The sequence below is a fragment of the Phascolarctos cinereus genome, unplaced genomic scaffold, assembly GCF_003287225.1.
Source record: "Phascolarctos cinereus isolate Bilbo 61053 unplaced genomic scaffold, phaCin_HiC Scaffold_4;HRSCAF=312, whole genome shotgun sequence".
NCBI classification, from domain to species: domain Eukaryota; kingdom Metazoa; phylum Chordata; class Mammalia; order Diprotodontia; family Phascolarctidae; genus Phascolarctos; species Phascolarctos cinereus.
In genome coordinates, this window is record NW_027555847.1 from 316,807,255 (window position 1) to 316,828,782 (window position 21,528).

Consider the following 21,528-nt stretch of genomic DNA (forward strand, 5'->3'; position numbering starts at 1 on the left):
AATTTGGCTATAATGTTCCTTGGGGTTTTTATTTTGGGATCTCTTTCCTGAGGTGCTTGATGGATTCTTTCAATGCCTATTTTGCCCTCCAGGATATCAGGGCAGTTTTTCCCTGATAATTTCTTGAAAGATGCTGTCCAGGTCCTCCTTTTGATTATGGCTTTCAGCTAGTCCAATGATGCTGATACCATCTCTCCTGGATCTATTTTCCATGTCAGTTGTTTGTCTCACGAGGTATTTTACATTTTCCTCTACTTTTTTTTATTCTTTTGAATTTATTTGATTGATTCATGATGTCTCATAGAGTCATTAGCCCAATTCTAACTTTTAAGGTGTTGTTTCCCTCAATTAGTTTTTGTACTTTCTTTTCCATTTGGCCAATTCTTTTTTAAGCAGTTTTCTAAGCTATTGAGTCTTTTTTCACAATTCTCTTGCATCACTCTCATTTCTTTTCCCTATTTTTATTCTACCTGTTTTATATGATTTTTAAGCCCCTTTTTGAGTTCTTCCATGAGTTCTTTCTGGGCTTGAGATCACTTCCTGTTTTTCTTTGAGGTTTTACCCATAGGTATTCTGACATTGTGGTCCTCTTCTGAGTTTGTGTCTTGGTCTTCCCTGTCACCATAATAACTTTCCATGGTCAGATTCTTTTTGCTGTTGTTGTTGTTATTCTTTTCTGTTTATTTCTCTGCCTGCTCCCCCCTTTTTTCCCTTTCTCCTTTGTTTTAAATTTGAACTCTGCACCCAGGGCAGAAGGGGCACTGTCTCTAGCTTCTTGTGCTAGTGACTACAGGCCCTGGCTGTTTACCTGGTGCTGTACTGATGTTGCCCTGAGGTCTACGGGGACCCTCTCTGGTGCTGCACTATGAGGCGGGGTGCTGCTGGAGACTGTAGAGGGTCTGGCAGCTTACCTGGTGCTGAGCCGGGCTCCTAGTGGGTGGTGTTTGGGTGCGTTGAGGCCCAGTAGGGTTTTTCTGCATTTCTCTGGGGCTACACTGAAGCACATGGAAGTCTGCCCTGAGCCTTGCTGAAGCATGTGGAGGTCCAACTGCCATAGGATGCCAGCCCCAGGCAATGCTGAAGCACTCTGAGGTTCAGCCACCAGGATGCCTGCCTGGGGCTGTGTTGAAGCACATGGTGGTTCCTAGAGCTGGAGTCTGCTAGTTCCCCTGGCTATGCTAAAGCATGTGAGAGTCCTGGCATTGGCACTTGCCTATTCTATCACACTGGGGCTCAGGCTCTCTGGCTGGTTTGCTGAGGTGGGGTTTGCTGCTGGCTTGCTGGGACATTTCCCATCCTGGACTGCATTGCCCTTTTACCTGAGTGAGATGGACCTTTCTTGCCAATCTTCCAATTTTCCTGGGCTAAAAGACCACTCCACTCCATCTTTCTGTTGGCTCCACTGTTCCAGGATTTGTTCTCAGGCACTACTTTATGGTTGTTTGGTTGTTTGGACGTGAATATGGGAGAGTGACAGCAATTTACTGCTTACTCTACCATCTTGGCTCCTGGAAGTCCTGTTTTCATATTTTGAAGTCTCTCTCAGATAATATTAAAGGACAGAAGGGTCATTTTCCAAGTCAGGGACTCATGAAGCCTTTTAAGATTCCTCTTTCAGCCTGTAGGTGGCATTGTCCATATCAGATACAAGGTCTGGGTGAAGACAGAAGGTGTTTAAGTGCTATATAAAAACTGAAATTCTATGAAGTTTGAATTATGGGTTCCTAATTTGGTGTTCGTATAGTCCTGTTGTTATTAGGACTGGTTCCATTAGATCTGAATGGGTTTTCACCACATGAACTAATTACTAGGAAAGACAATCTGATTAGATTTTTTACAATTTACTAAATTAATACTAGCAGGACTTAGCAGCATTATCTAGAAAATCTCAAGTGACCTGAAACCTGCAGATGGTTGGCAAAATGCTTCCACAGATCTGCCTGATCCATAAGCAGTTGTTTGAGAAATACACAGGAAGTACTTACCAGACCCCTATAGACACTGCAAAAGGACTTGACACCCCTAAGGTTACTGCTATATTGGGTTTCTTTATTCACCTATTGTAACTTTGCTTGTTATATTAGTCATGTGCATATCATGACTTGTTACCTGTTCTGTAAGCTCTTTTCCGCTTAGACTGATACCACTGTAGGAACCAAGGCCCTTATACTACTATGCGTTTATGGACATGGTTTGTCCGTGGTGTTTATGCAGAGGCCCTTCCTGTAGTTTTTAACTGCCTTTCTTGTCAAGAGTCTAACTCTTCATGGAAAGAAATTGTGATAAGGGGGATGAAAGTAAGCACTCTACCATTTGCATACCTGCAGAGTGACTATATTGAATTGCCAATGTCTATGGGCTATGGATATGTTTTAGGGAGCAGAACTCTTCACTGGCTAAAGTATCTGTTTGTAGGTTTTCTCTTGTGTGTCCTCATAGGGATTACATGCTACTTATGTCTACAGTACCTCTCTTAGTGCAGAGAACGAATCCCCCAGCCAACTCAAACATTTACAGGTAACAGAGACTGGAATGTTACAGTTGATGAAAGAGAACTGATATAGGTCTAATTAGGGTGCTGCACCATAAGTATGGTTAGCACCATAGGGCAGAATTATTGAAATCTGTGCTGAATCAATCAGAGTCACCCCATTGTTTCCAGTCTTGCTTGTCTTTTAGATAAATGTCAACCAGTCTGTTGGGAGAGGCAGCATGTACTTTGATCCCATCTCTTTGTCCTGTGTATTACCTGCTAGTCAGTATGTTGCCAAATGTATTTCATCCCATCCCCTTTACCTCTAATCTCATTTCCCTATGATGTGGCAGTGCAGGAATAGCTGAGACATAATGGCTCATCTCCTTTGAGAAATGTGTATCTATCAGAACTGTCTTGCTCTTAATAAAAAAAATTCTCCATACAAAAGCACTCAGTGGTTTGAATTTTGTTGCCTGGCCACATTAAACACATTTTTGTCTTCGATACTACAATAAACTCCTTTAAAATTTCTCTTCCTGGGTTTGCTTCATTATTGAGAGCCCAAGCAAAGATTTTCTTTTAACAGAGTTACAGCTTCAGCCTCTGGTTTTAAGCTAAAAAAAGCAATCAGATCAAGGGAAAAATACTGCAAACAGCCAGAAAGAAATAATTCAAATATCAAGGAGCCACAGTCAAGATCACACAAGACTTAGCAGCTTCTACATTAAAGGACTGGAGGGCTTGGAATATGATGCTCTGAAAGGCAAAAGAGCTTGGATTACAAGAGCCAACTCCCCAGCAAAATTCAGCATAGCCTTTCAGGGGAAAACATGGACATTCAATGAAATAGGGGGCTTTTGAGCTTTCCTGATGAAAAGACCAGAGCTGAGCAGAAAAACTAAATTTAAAATACAAGACTCAAGAGAAGCATAAAAAGATAAACAGTAAAGTTAAAAAAAAAACCCATGGTATTCAATAAGGTTAAACTGTTTACATCCCTGCATGGGAAAATGATACCTGTAATGCTTAAGAACTGTGTCTCTATTAGGGCAGTTAGAAGGAGTGTACTTAGACAGAAGGTGTGGGTATAAGTTGACTTTGATGTGATAATTTAAAAAAATTAAGGAGCAAAAAAAAGGACTGCACTGGGAAAAGAGGAAAGGGGGAAACAGAATGGGGTAAATTATATCATTGAAGAAGCATGAAAGACCTATTACAGTAGAGGGAAAGAAGGAAGAGGGTAAGCATTGTTTAACTTACTCTCATCAGATTTGGCTCAAAGACGGAATAACATACACATTCAGGTAGAGAAATCTATCTTACCCTATAGGGAAATAGGGGAGGAAAGGGGAAAGAGAATGGGCTGGTAGAAGGGAGGGCAGATTTGGGGAAGCAGTGGTCAGAAGCAAAAACACTAGTGAGGAGGGACAGGGCAAAACAAGAGAGAAAAGTATAAAAAGGGGGGAAAATAGGATGGAGGGAAATACATAGTTAGTAATCATAATTGTGAATGTGAATGGAATGAACTCTCCCATAAAACGAAACAGCTGAGTAGATTAAAAAGCAGAATCCTACAATATGCTGTTTATAAGAAACACATTTGAAGCAGAGACATATACACAGAGTAAAGGTAAAAGGCTGGAGTAGAATATATTATGCTTCAGCTGAAGTAAAAAAAAAGCAGGGGTAGTAATCCTGATCTCAGACAAAGCAAAAGCAAAAATAGATCTAATTAAAAGAGACAAGGAAGGAAACTACATCTTACTAGAAAGGTACTACAGACAATGAAGTAATATCAATTCTAAACATACACGCACCAAGTAGTATAGCATCCAGATTATTAGAGAAGTTTAGTGAGTTACAGGAAGAAACAGACAGCAAAACTATTTAGTGGGGGATCTCAACCTCTGCCTCTCAGAACTAGATAAATCTAACCACAAAATAAACAAGAAAGAAATTAAGGAGGTGAATAGAATTTTAGAAAAGTTAATTAAGATAGACCTCTGGAGAAAATTGAGTGGGGATAGAAAAGAATATACCTTTTTCTCAGTGGAACATGTCCCCTACACAAAAATCAACCAGGTATTAGGGAATAAAAACCTCACAATCAAATGCAAGAAGGCAGAAATATTAAATGCATCCTTTTCAGATCATGATGCCTTACATATAATAAAGGGCCATGGAAAGACAGATTAAAAAATTGATTGGAAACAAAATAATCTAATCTAAAGAATGAGTGGGTCCAACAATGAAACACAGAAACAATAACTTCATCAAAGAGAATGACAATAATGAGACAATACACCAAAACTTATGGGATGCAGCCAAAGCAGTACTTAGGGGAAATTTTATATCTCTAAATGCTTACATAAATAAAATAGAGAAAGCACAAATCAATGAATTGGGCATGCAATTTAAAAAGCTAGAAAAAGAAAAAATTTAAAATCCCCAATCAAATACCAAATTAGAAATTCTGAAAATCAAAGGAGAGATTAATAAAATTGAAAGTAAGAAAACTATGAACTAATAAATAAAATGAAAAGCTGGTTTTATGAAAAAAAAAATAAATTAAATAAACATTTGGTTAATTTGATTTGAAAAAAGAAAACCAAGTTACCAGTATCAAAAATGAAAAGAGTGAATTCACTACCAATGAAGAGGAAAGTAAAACAATAATTAGGAGCTATTCTGCCCAACTCTGTGCCAATAAATTTGACAATCTAAGTGAAATGGATAAATATCAACAAAAACATAAATTGTATAGATTAACAGAAGAGAACATAAAATATTTAAATAGCCCCATGTTAGAAAAAGGAATTGAACGACCCATCAATGAACTCTCTGAGAAAAAAATCTCCAGGGCCATCCATCTCCAGATGGATTTACAAGTGAATTCTACCAAACATTTAAAGAACAATTAATGCCAAATACTATAAAAACTATTTCAAAAAAAAGGCAAAAAAGGACTTCTACCAAATTCTTTTTATGTCACAAATCTGATACCTCAACCAGGAAGAGCCAAAATAGAGAAAGAAAATTATAGACCAATATCCCTAATGAATATTGATACAAAATTTTTAAATAAAATATTAGCAAAGAAATTGCAGCAATTTGTCATGAGGATAATACACTATAACCAGGTGAGATTTATACCAGGAATGCCAGGCTAGTTCAATATTAGGAAAACTATTAGCATAATTGACTACATCAAAAACAAACTAACAGAAATCATATGATTATCTCAATAGATGCAGAAAAAGGCTTTTGTCAAAACACAGCACCCATTCCTATTAAAAACACTAGAGGACATAGGAATAAATGGAGTTTTCCTTAAAATGATGAGATATGCATCTAAAATCATCATCAAGCATTATGTACAATGGGGATAAGCTAGAAGCCTTCCCTAGAAGATCAGGGGTGAAACAAGAATGCTTATTATCACTACTATTATTCAATATTGTACTAGAAATGTTAGCTTTAGCAATAAGAGAAGAAAAAGAAATTGAAGAAATTAGACTAAGCAATGAGGAAACAAAACTACCATTTTTTGCAGATGATATGACGGTATACTTTGAGAATCAACCAAAATACTACTTGAAATAATTAACAACTTTTTTTTTTTTGCAAGGTCCAGGGTCACACAGCTAGTAAATGTCAAATGTCTGAGGCCAGATTTGAACTCAGGTCCTCCTGACTCCAAGGCCAGTGCTCTATTCAATGCATCATCTAGCTGCCCCAATAATTAGTAACTTAAGCAAAGTTGCAGGATATAAAATAAACCCACCTAAATCATCAGCATTTCTATATATTACCAACAAAGTACAGCAGCAAGAGATAGAAAGAGAAATTCCATTTTAAATAACTGCAGACAATATAAAATATTTGGGAGTTTACTTGCCAAGACAAACCCAGGAACTATATGAACACAATTATAAAACACTTTTCACATAAATAAAGATCTAAACAATTAGAAAAATATTAATTGCTCATGGGTAGGCCAATATAATAAAAATAACAATTCTACCTAAATTAATTAACTTATTCAGTGCCATACCAATCAAACTACCAAAAATATGAGGTTGATGTTGAATATTACCTAGTCTGAGGGCCTGCTTTGCATTCAACTGAGACTATAACACAAGAAAGCTTCTAGAGGAGTGAGTACACTGTCTATTTCATAACTGTATCTTTCCTGGTTAAATTAACATTTCTTATCTTAATGGAACTGTCTCCTTGTATGTTGGTTTACAATGTATATTAAATTGCCCCACAGGTTAATATTAGGCTTTAGACAATTAATGAACACAAGTTGTAAACATGCATATACAGTAATATGTATATGATAATCGCTAGCACTTTGAGGTTTACAAAGCATTTTACATGGGTTATCTCATTTGATCCTTACAACAACCTTGTGAGATAGGTGCTATTATTATCCCCATTTTACAGATGGGGAAACTGAAGCTGAAAGCACTTACTTGACTTGCCTTAAGTGACAGCTAGTAAGTGTCTGAGACAGGATTTGAATTCAGTGTCTCTGTGTGTATACAAATATAAGCCCCTCAGGCTATGGGAAAACAAGCAATCTAACAAGTTATCCTAGAAAAACAAAGAAAATTAAAAATATGCCATGCCCAAATACTGACATTCAATGGAACAATGAGCCTGTTGAATTGGCATGTATAGATATAGAGAGAAGAGAAGAGAAAGGAGGAAGTTTTTATTCATTTATTTGGTTGTGCAAATGGACATTGAGCTCGGTTCAAAATAAAATAATAGGAAGAGATTGTGCTGGTTTGGGGTTTTTTTTTCAGTTTTACGATACCTTTCAAAAATATCACCTCCTGGATGCCTATCAGTTGAGGAATGGCTGAACAAGTTGTGGTATATGATTGTGATGGAACTCTATTGTGTTATAAGAAATAATGAGGGGGCAGCTAGGTGGCACAAGTCGATAGAGCTCTGGCCTTGGAGTCAGGAGGACCTGAGTTCAAATGTGACCTCAGACACTTGACACTTACTAGCTGTGTGACCCTGGGCAAGTCACTTAACCCCAATTGCCTTGCAAAAAGAAAAAAAAAGAAATAATGAGAATACTTTCAGAAAAACCTGGGAAGATTTCTATGAACTGATGCAGAGTGAAGTGAGCAGAACCAGGAGAAAGAACATTATACATAGTAACAACAATATGGTTACAATGATCATCTGTGAAAGTCTTAGCTACTCTTAGCTACCTAGCTATAATATAATGATCCAAGATAGTTCCAAAGGACTCATGATAAAAAATTCTATTCACCTTCAGAGAGAACTGATGAACTCTCCATATTGAATTTATTTTTCTTTATTTTTCTTACTCTATTTTGTAATATAGCTCATATGGAAATATGTTTTGTATGATTTCACATGTACAATTAATATATTGCTTGCCTTCTCAATGGGTGAAGGAGGGGCAGGAGGAAGGGAGAGAATTTGGGACTCAACATTTTTTAAAAGAATGTTAAAAATAAATAATAAATTCTAAAAATAAATATAAAAATTATATTTAGGATTAAAAAAATTATCCCCTCCAAAGTACATATGCTTGTGAAGAAGAAAGCAGGTATAACAACCAAGTATAGCAAATAAAGTATTTTAATGGGTAGTATGGTAAGATAGAACACCTATAATGCACACGTAATTAGTATCATTACGTGCCCTCCTGATGCTAAAATGAACTTAATGTTCCCAATATGACCCAATCTAAGTATGACTCCACCTCTTTTTATAATACTTTGAGGAGCCACCCTAATCTGGAGGTGCAAAATGGTGATACATCTGGAAGCAAAGGCTCTTGGGAAAGCTGGTTATTCTACTCTTTAGTGGCTCACTCCCTAACAGTTAAAGCGGAATGCCACAGAAGATAATGAGCTCCTTATCACCAGAAGTCTCCAAGCAGAAATTAGACAGGCATATGCAGAGGGTATTGTAGAAAGATTCCTATTTAGACATTGACTTAACCAGACAACTTCAGAGATCCTTTTCATTTCTGAGATATACAATATATACCTGTACACAAACACACAGATTTTTTTCCAGGCTTTAGTGAGGAAAAAATCCAAATTTTATATATACATATGCAATAGCATCAGCTATTATTCTGCTAGACATGAAGGAGCTGAGTGTAAATGCCCTGCTTCTTCTGAATTTCCTTATTTGTAATGTATAAGGTAGTATGACCAGATGACCCCAAAGGTCATTTCAAGCTTTAAGAATAAATGCTCTTTTTTTTCACTATGCAATCAGCAGCTTTTTTCCCAAAAGGAGCCTAGGGGTACTAGCACAGAACTACCATGACCATCTCTGAGCTGGATGCTTCTGAGCTACAGTGTTACATTCTCAAGCAGCCCCAAATAAGAAAAAAAAAGTACACCCTTGTTGCAGTGAAATCAGCTTTTTTCTTTTCTGGAACATACACAATCTAGGCACAGGATTCCTGAAACGGATAGCTGAATGAATAATTCCTCCTGGCTTAGATCTGGCCCTTAGTCCTCTTTTCAACGAACTCCAATGGCTTCCTATAACCTCCAGTATTAAATATAAAATCCTCTATTTGGCTTTATAACCTTCATAACTGGCTTCTTCCTTCCTTTCCAGTCTTCTTACATTTTACTCTCCTCAATGTACCCAGCAATCTGATGACATCGACTGCCTTGCACAAGACACCTCCTCTCCCAAGTATGGGCCTTTTCACTGGCTATCCCCAATGTCTGGAATGCTCTCCCTACTCATATCCACCTCCTGGTTTCTTTGGCTTCCTTCAAGACTCAACTCAAATCCCATCTTCTGCAAGAGGTCTTTTTAAATTCTTCTCAATGGTCCTCTGTCCCTCTGAGATTAACTCCCATTTACGTTATGTATATCTTACATGTATACAGTTATTTGCATGTTGTCTTAGCCATTAGAATGTGAGCCCCTTAAGTACAAGTACCATGTTTTTGTCTTTTTTTTAAAAAAATTCCAGACTTTAACAAAGTAGTGAATATTGTTTTCAAGTGCATTCCATAAAAAAAGAATTTCATTTCTGAAAGTGAAAGAATTAATTTTATCACACTCTACTTAATCTGAGTCTGACACATGAGTGAAAAAAATCTAACAGGTACATATGGATCAGAATAAAGGATATGCTCGTGCATGTAAATCACTTATGTCCTATCTTCTTATATTACAACTGCGAGCTATTCTCTTTGTAGTTGCAGTTTGACACTGGAATGAATGGGAAGGATAAAAAAAAATAGAATTCCTAGAGAATTAAAAAAAATTAACTCAGGGAAATGTTCATTAAAGGGAATATAACTAATTATATACTTCATATCACATCACTTTATTTTATATGTCATAATCTGAAAAGGAAGTAAACTTAGTAAACTTTTCACCAGGGCTCTAAACATGACAACAAGGGAAGGTATAACCTAAGAATCTCCTAAAACAAATTTTTTGTCCTTGGATTTTAATCACCTATAGTCTTATGCAGGAGAAAACAAGTTTATATAGCATAAAGATTATTAAAAATAACAGCAAATCACTGCATATTTTTTCAAACTTTATAAGGTAAAATTAAAATAAAATTTCTATAATTCTGTATCTATGTGATGAAATGCAGTTTATGCTTACCAACTGTAGGATATCTTCTGGGTTTATGTATATATTGTTCAAGTAGTTGTTTCATATGAGGATCACTAGCTTCATCCAAGGCACACTTTCCATAATCATTTCTAAATAATGGATCAGCTCCATTTTGAAGAAGTAATTCTGCCACCTAGAGGAAGTTTATTTTCATGAGTTTTTTTTAAAATATAACATAGTGTATAAACATATAGATTTTGCATATGTTAACATTCAAACTACAGCTAGGAAGCACATTATTGTCAACAGTATCAATAGAGTTTGGATTTAGCTGTAACATATATGCACTATTAAATTAAAAAAACTAACTTAGAAACAATTGGTTCCTTATTTTTCATAACTCAAACTCCTTTTCTCCCTCAAAAAACTAGAAGCATTTTTTGTGTGTATGTGTCTCAGTAACTGATGAGGTAGAGGAAACAGCTGCACTAGGTTGTTAGGCCTGTGCTCTCAGCTTGTAGTGCAGCATCAATACTTGTTAGTATACAGGTGCTACCCTCCTCTGGTACCAGACACCCTTACTTGTACTAAATACAAAAATTCTATCCCCTAGCACAGAGTGAGGGGAAGGGTTTGAACTGAAAACAACATTCACCTTTACACCAACAGAGTATCGAAGAAGAAATATCTCCTTGAAGAAGTGATCCAGCCTGTCCGAAAATTGCTATTCTATCATCTATAATATCAGCTAGCTCTCTCAGCTTTGCTTCATTTACATATATCAACACCACAGAAGCTCAAAGTTAGAAGGGACCTTATAGTCATCTAAAATAGGGCTTCTTAAACTTTTTCCACTCAAGGCCCCTTCAGAGCTTCTTAAACTGTGGGTTGCTTAAGAAGCACTGATATAAACCAATCCATACCTGAACAAGACTATTTTCTTTTTTCCCCCCAAGGCAATCAGGGTTAAGTGACTTGCCCTGGATCATATAGCTAGTAAGTGTCAAGTGTCTGAGGTCGGATTTGAACTTATGTCCTCTTGATTTCAGGGCCAGCGCTCTATCCACTGCACCACCTACCTGCCCCAAGACTATTTTCTGATATTCTTTAGAAGTGGCCATTGAGTTTTTTCCACTCGCTCTCTTTTAAGACAGTTCTGTCTGTTTCTTTAACCAAGTCACTCCCATATGCATGAACCATAAAAATGATATTTGCACAGTACCATCAATCAATAAGCATTTAACACTCACTACTTGTCAGTACCATGATAGATACTGGAAGACAAAAAAAATGAAACAATCTCTACTCTCACCAGCCTTACATTCTATTGAGAGAAAACATGGATGGGGGGTGAGGTATTTATGTGCGTGTGTGGGGGGGGAACAGACACCTAATAAAAACGGCAGCACAGTTGTATACGCTAGATGGTGAAGAAATACATAAATACTACAAAAAATAGTGGCAGGGCATTCTCAGCTCAGTTAGCACTCAAGGCTTCACAAGCAGAGTTGCAACTCCAGTCAGAGGCCATGGCGGAAAGAAGTGGGAATGACACAGACCAACCTTTCTCTGCTCCCAGCTCCTACTATACCAATAGGTATACAATAAATATGGCACTCTACCTTAACAAAGACCTGAAGTTTGCTTGTGGAAATGAGCATTGGAGGACTGCAGCTTGTGACTTACTGTGAAGTGGTACAGTTTTCTTATACAGAAGCAAACTCAAAATTCCAGTTGTGCTAAAAATGTTCCCTAATACATTGAGTTGTAACAAATTAGCATTTTTTGAAACAAGTTTTATAGCAGAACTGGCTGTATATGCATATGTAATATACATATATACACAAAATAAATATATACTAAAATAATTAAGATAGTTAAATAAAAGGTAATTAGAAGGGAGGGCAAGGACTACAAAAGGTAGTGCTTGAGCTGTGTCTTGCAGGAAGTGAGGGATTCCATGAGGCAAGGAGTGAGGCAGGAGTACATTACTGGCATGGGATAAGACCACTGCAAAAGTAAGTATGTGGTGGAGTGTCATGTCTGAGGAAGATGAAGAAAGATATTTTGGTTGAACCATAGAATATAAGAAAAAGGAGCAATGAATAATGAAGATTGAAAGATAGGTTCGATCCAAATTTTAAAGGGCTTTAAAAGACAAAAAGAGGAATTTATATTTGATCCCAAAACTAAAAGAGAGCCACTGGTATTTATTGAAAAATAAAGTGACAGGCCAGACCTTCATTTTAGAAAAGTCAGTTCAGCAGAGGCCAGAAGACCAATTAGCAAGTTTTTTCCATAGTCCAAGTGAGAGGTAACAAGAGCCTAAATTAAGGGGGTGGCTCTGTGAGTAGAGAGAGATGGACAGATGAGAGAGACAAGTAAAGGTAGAAACAGCAAGATTTAATAAGTGATTTGATATGTGGGATAGGTAGTGGAGAGTGGCATATGATGCTGAGGTTAACCTGGGAGACAGAATGAACAGGAGTACTCTTCATAGGAAAAAGGAATTTTTGTACAGGAATGTGCTATGGGGAAAGATAATAAATTCTGTTTTGGACATGTTAAGTTTGATATGTCTCTGTGAAATCCATTTTGAAATGTCTCACTGGCAGCTAGTGATGTAGAGGTCAAGAGAGAGAGACTGGGGATGATCTCTAGATCTGTAAGCTATCTGACTAGAGATGATAATTAGACCCACAGTCACTGATGAGGTCACTAAGAGAAAGAGAATCTAGAATAAAAAAAGGAGAGGACCCAGGACAGAGTCATGTTAGCATATTACTATAAACAGACCCTGGATTTAATAATATAAGTATTATACATATACATCTTCCTAACAGCACTTTTCAACTCACAAGTCCTAGACCAGGTCCCCTAAAAGACAGACACTCCAAATTGATGGAACTCTTAAAACTATAGCTCACAAGTCCACATCAGTGTGTTTACCTTTCAATAATCTGCTAATCAGCCAGAAGACACAAGTCACTTAAAGCAAAGACTTTTACTGTATTAGCATAGTAAGTTTAACAGCAAAACATCTCCCCCTCACCCTTGAGACACACTCCCCTGCAAACACATACCCTCAATTGAGGAGAGAAAGATCAAGACAAGCAGGTGATGTAGTAGTTAGACCACTGGGCCTGGAGTCAGAAAGACCTGACTTCAAATGTGGCCTTAGACACTTAGTAGCTGTGTTGACCCTGGGTAAGTCACTTATGTCTGTCTGCTTCAGTTTCCTCAACTGTAAATGGGGATAATAATAGCACCTACGCCACAGGGTTGTTGTGAGGATCAAATGAGCTATCTAAATAAATGAGATTTGTAAAGTACTACCTGGCACATAGTACACACTTAATAAATGAGAGCCCATAGTTGGGGAAAAGTGTAGATGGGCAACTCACACTTCTGACTCTGCAGGACTCTTGAAAGCTTCTCAACAGGGACATCTATCCCTTACCTGCTCCTTGATGAACAGGATGTCTTCACTGCTCTGCAATCTGCTATAGTTTCTGCCACCTTCAGTTTCTACCTAAGGTTAAATCCCTGGCTGGGGCAATGCTAGTGCCCTAGCCCTTGGCTAGTTTCTTTTCTTTTTTTTACTGCTAATTCCTTTCAGAAAGAACCAGAAGCCTTACCCTGGACTTACAGGAAAAGGAATAAAGCCTCCCCAGTTCTGTTCCCTCAGAGTTTTGGCTCTGATGAGCTGCCATTTCTTGAGATGCAGAATCTCCACCCAGCTCTTTCTTTAAACCTCCTCTCTATTAACACAGCAGGCTGGGGTTCAGGAAGACAAGGTCTTAAATTTTCTTCTTAGGCTATAGCCTAAGATGTTCTTCTGTGGGAGGATGCCATTACTATGAGATGGAAGGTCAAGGAAAAATACCCTTCCCCTTGCTATGCTCTGTAAGAGATGTAAGGATAAATCCTCAAGAGCTGAATCCCTTCTCTGCTGACTCAACCAAAGCCGGTCCTCACATTTTCAAATTCTCACTCAATCCCATTTGCTCACATCGATAAGCGGGCAGAGAAAGGCAGGGGCAAGCCCATAGTTGCTATCAATCCTCAGTTGTGTTTTCTGAAGCAACTACAAGTGGGCTACTCAAAATCTGTGGTACCATAACTTCATCAAATGAATTTAGGGATTCAACTGATAAGAAAAATATTTTCTGATGTGTTTAGAAATTAAAGTGCTGCCTGAACCTTCTCCCATACTCACACCTTCATCTCACACACAGACACACACACACACAAATATACACACATATATATGAGTATGAGTGTAGTTTTTTTTCTCCTGAATGGGCATTCTTTTGAATTTTCAGAGGTGTTCTCTGAATGAAGTCTTTGCTTCACTTATAGGCTTTCTCCCCTGAACAACCACCTGTTACAGATACACCCTGGTTGGGTATAGTAATATAATTACTATATTCTGGGGTGGAAAGTCCTAACAATGCTATTTAAATATGAAGGTAAAAGGAGTCAAACACTACGCTCATAAAGCAATGTGATTAGGGAATCCAAGCAACAAACAGGATGCTCTAAGGCCAATTAGTAATTTAGTCAAAATTCCTCCATTTAGTCCAAGTCCTTCCATTTCTTTGTGTCTTTGTCAAATGTTCCCAATTGCAAAATGGAAGAAAGAATAACAGAGGGCATAGATTACAAAAAACAGTGTACAACTAAACAACTAAAATATACCAGAGGGAACAGGGTCATATACCATGATGGCTGCTATTTATTCCCTGGGCAGCTGCCTCAACTAACATCTAGGTGAATCCTAAGAATCTTATGATTTAGAGAGAAATATAGACTAGAATGAGAACCAATGTTTATCAAAGACCACTGACCTGCAAGTGAATTAAACAACAATTCCCTCCAACTTTTCACAGATACATATTTACCAAAGGGTATGCCACAAAATGATTCCCACGTCCCAGGAACAAGTAAGACAAGAAAACTCTAGGATAAGGATAGGACTGGACCTGTGATTGTACTGATATAATGAACTCCTGGGTGAGGAACTCTGTGTGCCTCTCCCTCTGGGAGAGAACTCTGGGAGATTAAGTGCCTTTCTTGGTGAAAGAGTGGAGGAACGTGAAACCAGGTTTTCCTAAGAGTGAGGCCAGTTTAATATCCACTACACACATAGAAATATGTAATTTGGACTAAGATGAGCAACCCAGGGCAGGGGAAGTACACATACTAATCATGATTCCAGGGGAGAGGCATCAGCCACAAACTTGTGGTGACAAAGTTTCTTAGCAGATCAGGTCCCTGGGAGATGTAGGGTCTGCATGCATGCTATTATTCTGAAGAAAAAAAGTTCAGTATTCTGATTGGGGAGCCAATGCTAAGATATCCAACAAGGAATGGCAAACCCTTCCCAGGTTTCATAGATGAAGCTGATCTGTTTCTCTCAAAAGAAGTAGAGCTGTTGTCACCCTGAAGAAGTAAATACTGTGGAGAGTGGGGCAGTTCATGTTAGAGGGAAAGGCACAATTTATTTCTGGTGCATAGGTCAGAACCCTTGGTGCACAGTTGCTTCAGTACCATAGACAGCAATCTAGTGGTCCCTTGCTGAAATATATAGTATTTCCCTGGGGTTGAGATAGTTCAACACCATGGAGAATTATCTGACTATATTGAAATATAGGGTCAATCAATAAACTGAGGATTGAAGGAGGACTGAGGAGCTAAAAGGAATCTTCAAGGTCATCTAGTTCAATTCTTTCAGTTTCATAGATGAGGAAACCAAGGGTCAAAGAGGTGAGGTGACTTGCCCAAGGTCACACAGATAGGAGAGAAGGGGAGGAGAAGGAAAGGAAGGTACTAGTAGAGCCTGGGTTTGGACCCAGATCATCCATTTCCACTGTACCATGGGGCCTCCCACTCTTTGGGAATAATTTATAATAGTATATGGGAAACACTCTATGAAATCTTAGTAGTTTTGTTATTATTCAGTCATTTTTCATTCATGTTTGACTCTTTGTGACCCTTTTGAGGTTTTCTTGGCAGAGACAATGGAGTGGTTTGCCATTTCCTTCTCCAACTCATTTTACAGATGAGAAAACTGAGGCAAAAAGGGTTAAGTGACTTGCACAGAGTCACATAGCTAGTGAGTATCTGAGGCTGGACTTGAACTCAGGAAGAGGAGTCTTCCTGGCTCCAAGCCCAGCACTCTATCCACTGTGCCACTTAGCTGTATAAATTTCAGTTGTTATTACTTTTCCAATTAGTATTTCAGTAAGGAAAAACAAAAATTATCACAGGATAGATTTGGGGGAAATTGATGCTTCAACCTCTAAGTCAGTGTGCTCAACTTTCATTCCTGGTAAAAAAAAATGTTAGAATACATTGTTAGAAATTTTTTGAATAGTTTGGAAGGAAAGCAATTATCACTATGAACCAGCATGGGTTCAAGAACAAGTCCTGCCAGACTAACCTCATTTCCTTTTTTGACAGGGCTGTTAAATCAAAAGAGTATCTAAGGTGTTATATACTTAGACTTCAGTAATGCATGTAATAAAGTCACTATCCAAAATATCTTTCCAGGCAAGGTGGAGAGATAATAGCACATAAAGGGGGTTGATAATACTGCTGTACTCTCCACCCTGAGGAAACTTCATCAAGAGCACTGCACCTTCCCCTTCCAGGGTTGTTGTGAGGATTAAATGAGATAATATTTGTAAAGCACTTAGCACAGTGACTGGTACACAGTAGATACTACGTATTATACACACTATGTATAATCTGTTACAATCTTCATCTTTTAGGGAGGACTCTGTTAAGCTACAATTTATCTATAGGAGAGTGATCAGGAATGATGAAAGTACTTTTAAGTCATGGCACAGGAGGACCACTTTAAAGGGATTAGAGTTGTTTTTGCCTGAAGAACAGAAGACACAAGGAAGACATGATGGCTTTCTTCAAATATTTGAAAGATGACTATGGTCAAGTACTGCCTAAGACAGCACTAATATGACAGCAGTTAGAAATATTTGCAATATGGAAAATTCTGAATGGTTGTCCTGAGAGGGAGATAATCCCTGCCTTGTACCCAAGGCAAGACCCAAGCCAAGAAAACAAACTAAAATTTAAAAACAACAACAAATTCCAGGCCATATTTGTACCACAGTACCTGCTGATCCAAGAACTGATACAAAGAAGAAAACTGGTTGCTGAGCAGAAAATTAAGAACCAAGGGAACCTATGTAAGATCTGGAAGTTAAAATTCAGACAAAATGACAGGGAATTAACTTTTTAACCAATTTAACCCAATTTTTAAAAGTTTTGGTGTTTTAATTTCAAGTGGCCTATGTTCCTTCTCTCCAGCCAGAACTGACTTGACCACTAGGTCATGGATGGGATTCACCACAGCTCATCCTAATTGAGTCATCCCTGCTGTGCCCCTGGACAACCATATTTTTGCTCAATTGTTTTCAGTCATGTCTGACTCTTCATGACCCAATTTGGGTTTTGTTTGTTCTTGTTGTTGTTTTTACAGAGACATTTGTGTGGTTTGCCATTTCCTTCTCCAGCTCATTTTACAGATCAGGAACTGAGGCAAACAGGATTAAGTGGCTTGCCCAAGGTCACTCAGCTAGTAAGACTGGATTTAAACCCAGGAAGACGAAATCTTCCTGACTCCAGGTCTGCCACCTAGCTGCCCAAATTACCAACTGCTTATTTGGCATTTCAAACTAGATACCCTGTAGACATCTCAAAATCAACATGTCCAAAACAGAACTTGTTATCTTTTCCCCAAGACCTCTCTCTCTTCTGAACTTCTCTATCTATGCTAAAGACACCAGCATACTTCTAGGTTCACAAGCTTGGAATCATCCATGACTCCTCACTTTCTCTCAGCCCATTTATCCACTCAATTGCCACATTTTATCAATTCTATCTCCATAATGTCTCTTTACTCACAAGGCCACCACTTTAGCTAGTTCTATTCTGTACTATTGTAAGAGCTTCCTAATTGATCCCACTATCACATCTCTCCCCTCTTCAATTGATCTTTCACATAATTACCAAAGTGGTGTTCCTAAAGCACAGGTCTGAGAATATCACTTCTAGCTCAATGAGCTATGGTGTCATATTGCCTTTAAGATCAAATGTAAACTCCTCTATTTGGCATATAAAGCCTTTGACAACCTTGTTCCAACGTACATTTCTAGCCTTCTTATATTCATTACTCCTTTTCACACCATCTTCTGGTCTTCATTTGACACTAACTCAGGCCTAGAAAGCATTCTTTCCTTAGGGTGGGGCTTTAATGAATAAAGGGTATATGAAAAGAGAGTCTAACCCTTTTTAGTAGAGACTAGGCTCTTAGCCATGAGTGAACCTGCTCCAACTACGTGCCTTAGTCCAGAGCAAAGGAGCCCTGTGATGGAGAAGGAAATAACAGTACTTCAGCTCCTGTGGTCCCAGAAGGAGTTATTCAAGGTTAGATTTGTTTGTTTAATGTTAATAACAAGAAAGCAGACAATGAACAAAAAGCTGCTACACTTAATAAATAGTAGGTCTTTGTACATGAAGAATGAAGTAGAATTAATTTACTTTCAGAGGAAAATGAAACTCAGGTTATACCAGACATTTCATCATTAGAGCTGGCATGAGGAGAGGGCTTCTCTTGTATATATATGGTCTGTAGGGATCTAGAGTTAGATGAGAAGCAAAATGGGATCAGGGTTCAGAGGTGGTGGTTTAGAAAGCAGTTAGCTGAAAGAGGTCAGATTAAAGAAAACATAAAAGGATGGCAGTGGAGAGGGAAGGATTCCTATAATTACTCAACCACCCTTCTGGGGCACCCATTCTGGATGGCTGTTTACATATGATGACAGGCTTAGGTAAATCAGAATCTGCCTCTGTACTGTAGGAGTATTTAAAAATCTACAAGTTGTATAATTAATAAATTAGCAAGTTGTATAATAACAAATTAACAAATTCCATTATCATAAACTTATTCTTCAAACCATCCTCAAAAGTTCATAACCAAATTCTGAATATTCAGTAGCATAACTTACTGGGAGCATCAAATAAGACAATGAATTAAACTGTTCTATAAATGCCCAAATCTATTATTGTTCTTGTTGATCCTTTATTAAAGTACTTCTTCAAACCTGATAAAGAACAGTGGTTCTCGAACTTTTTGGTCTCAAAATCCCTTTGTACTCTTAAAAATTATTGAGGGCCCCCATCAAAGAGATTGTATTTATGTGGGTTACAGCTATTGCTATTTACCATATTAGAAATAGAGATGTCATTCTAAAAATGGTTTTGACATTGTGAACCCTGTAAAATGGTTTTGGGGACCCCCAGTGGTCCCTGGATCACACTATGACAACTACTGGCATAGAGATAACCTTGGGTTCTTGAAGACTATGGCAGCAAAGTGAAATTTCTAGCAGTTTTTAATTACTAATACTAGTGCTTTCTTTCTATTGATTAACTCCAATTTATCCTGTATATAACTTGCTTGTATATAGTGTTTTCATATTGTGTCTCCCATTAAACAGTGAACTCCTTGAGAGCAGGGACTGTCTTTTGGCTTCCTTTTATTCCCTGTGCTTAGCACAGTGCTTGGCAAATAGATGCTTAACAAATGCTTATTGACTGACTACTAAGCTAAAAAAGTCTCATCATTGTCAGGCTTAATCACTTGGTCATTTTTTAAGCACTGCACTTCATGAAAACTTACTACCAAAGCATTGAGGGTTTGCAACTCTTATCAGTGCAGAGAGCTCTCATATCAATTAAATCATGGTTCCCTGAAATACTGAAGAAATAGTATGATATGGCAGCAAGAACTCTGGCTTTGGAGACAGAAGGTTGAAATCCTGAGTATTTTATGACTTGTATGACCCTGAACCAATCATTTAATTTTTCTGGACCTCAATTACCTCATCTGTAAAATGAGGGATTTGGATCAGATGGCTTCTAAGGTTTTGTTCAGTTTTAAGTAAGTATTTTCATTAATAATGAAATGACACTGAAAAAACTCACATCTTTTATAGACTGGCCATATTGATTTGAAAATTCTATTAACTGTAGTATTTATCCCTAAGAGAGAAACACTTTTTCAGTACCTTATAATGTCCATTTAACACAGCATCATAAATTGGGGTGATTTGTTTCATCCCTTTGCAATTTACATCAGCTCCGCCTTTTAACAGCTCAAGGACTGTCTTGTAAAATCCATCCATACTTGCCTCATGAAGCGCGGTCCAGCCTATTTGTACCAAAGGAAAATTAATATGTTTAAACCTGGAACCTTTATAAGCTTTTTCCAAGCTAACCATTGATCTTATGTTTTCTCTTAAAAATTTAAGTTTATTGTGATGTGGAAAGTAAGTTTTATAAAGGCATCTTGCTATTCAGTCCATTCAGTTCTACTAAAGGTCAAATCCTGTGCTCTAGATCTATTGTGATAGTGTCTCCGACTTTCAACAGAAAAAAGTAAATCAATTATTTCCAAATATCCATTTCAGCCATTTTGACGAGGTTTGCTGAATTTTAAACACTCACAAATAAATCTACCAAATGGATTTTTTAACAAGAAAATAAAGCACAAGACAACTTCACAACTCATACAGCATCGATTTGTCCATGATTGGAATTTTTGCTAAACAATAGCTAATTATATTATGTTGTTTCTTGGTATAATTTTTGATGTTCAGGGAAAAAAAAAGAAATCAAACAGGGTACAGAGGAATGAGAAGTGGACAGGGAATCATAGAACTGGGTTCTGGTCTTAGCTCTGTAATTAACTAGGCCTGTGACCTTAAAAAAATGCCTTCATCATCACTTTGCGCCTCCACACTTTCACTGATTGAATGAAAAAATTGAGCTAAAGCATCTCTAAGGTTCCTTTTCCAGCTCTAACATTCTCTAATTCTATGATCTTGAGGATGCTTTCTTTGTGTATTATATAGTGAGAGATATGAAGAGGAGTCAACAACTAAAGTAAGTTTAAGACTTTTTTTTTCACAATGCTTTATTTCAGAATAATGAACATTTTATCTCAATTCCTAGCAAACAGCTGGGCTCCTGCTGCTTCTCTGGACTTCCTTTTGTTCAGCACCTAGAACTAAAGACAATATTCCATATTTGGTCTGATCAAGACAGAGTAGACAATACCTCTCTTAATTCAGCCTAATATCACATTAGCTTCTTTGGATGCCATCTCACCTGTTCCTCCATAATGGCAATTCCTTTCTCAAGGATTTCATCACCTGGCTTATAGTCTTCTCCACCCCAAACCCTTGCCCTCATGTATGGGGACTTTATTATACAAGTTGGTGTCTCCTCAGATACCCTAACCTCTTAATTGGTTACCTCCAACTCTCATGATCTCCACCTTCACTCCACCCTGGAGATAGCCTGGTATAGTGGATAGAATGAGACTCAATCCTATCTCAGATATTTACCATATATGTGAC

The 21,528-nt window shown here is 37.7% G+C and overlaps 1 protein-coding gene across 1 annotated transcript in view; it reads right to left on the minus strand.

Moving 5' to 3' along the window:
* ANKRD31 (ankyrin repeat domain 31) overlaps positions 1-21,528 on the minus strand; it is a 183,365-nt gene that overhangs the window by 113,682 nt on the left and 48,155 nt on the right. Inside the window, exons 11-12 of the mRNA XM_078153158.1 lie at positions 20,176-20,318; positions 10,127-10,271 (exon numbers count right to left, since the gene is read on the minus strand). Coding sequence (XP_078009284.1) covers positions 10,127-10,271; positions 20,176-20,318 — 288 coding nt within the window. The remainder of the gene's footprint in view (positions 1-10,126; positions 10,272-20,175; positions 20,319-21,528) is intronic.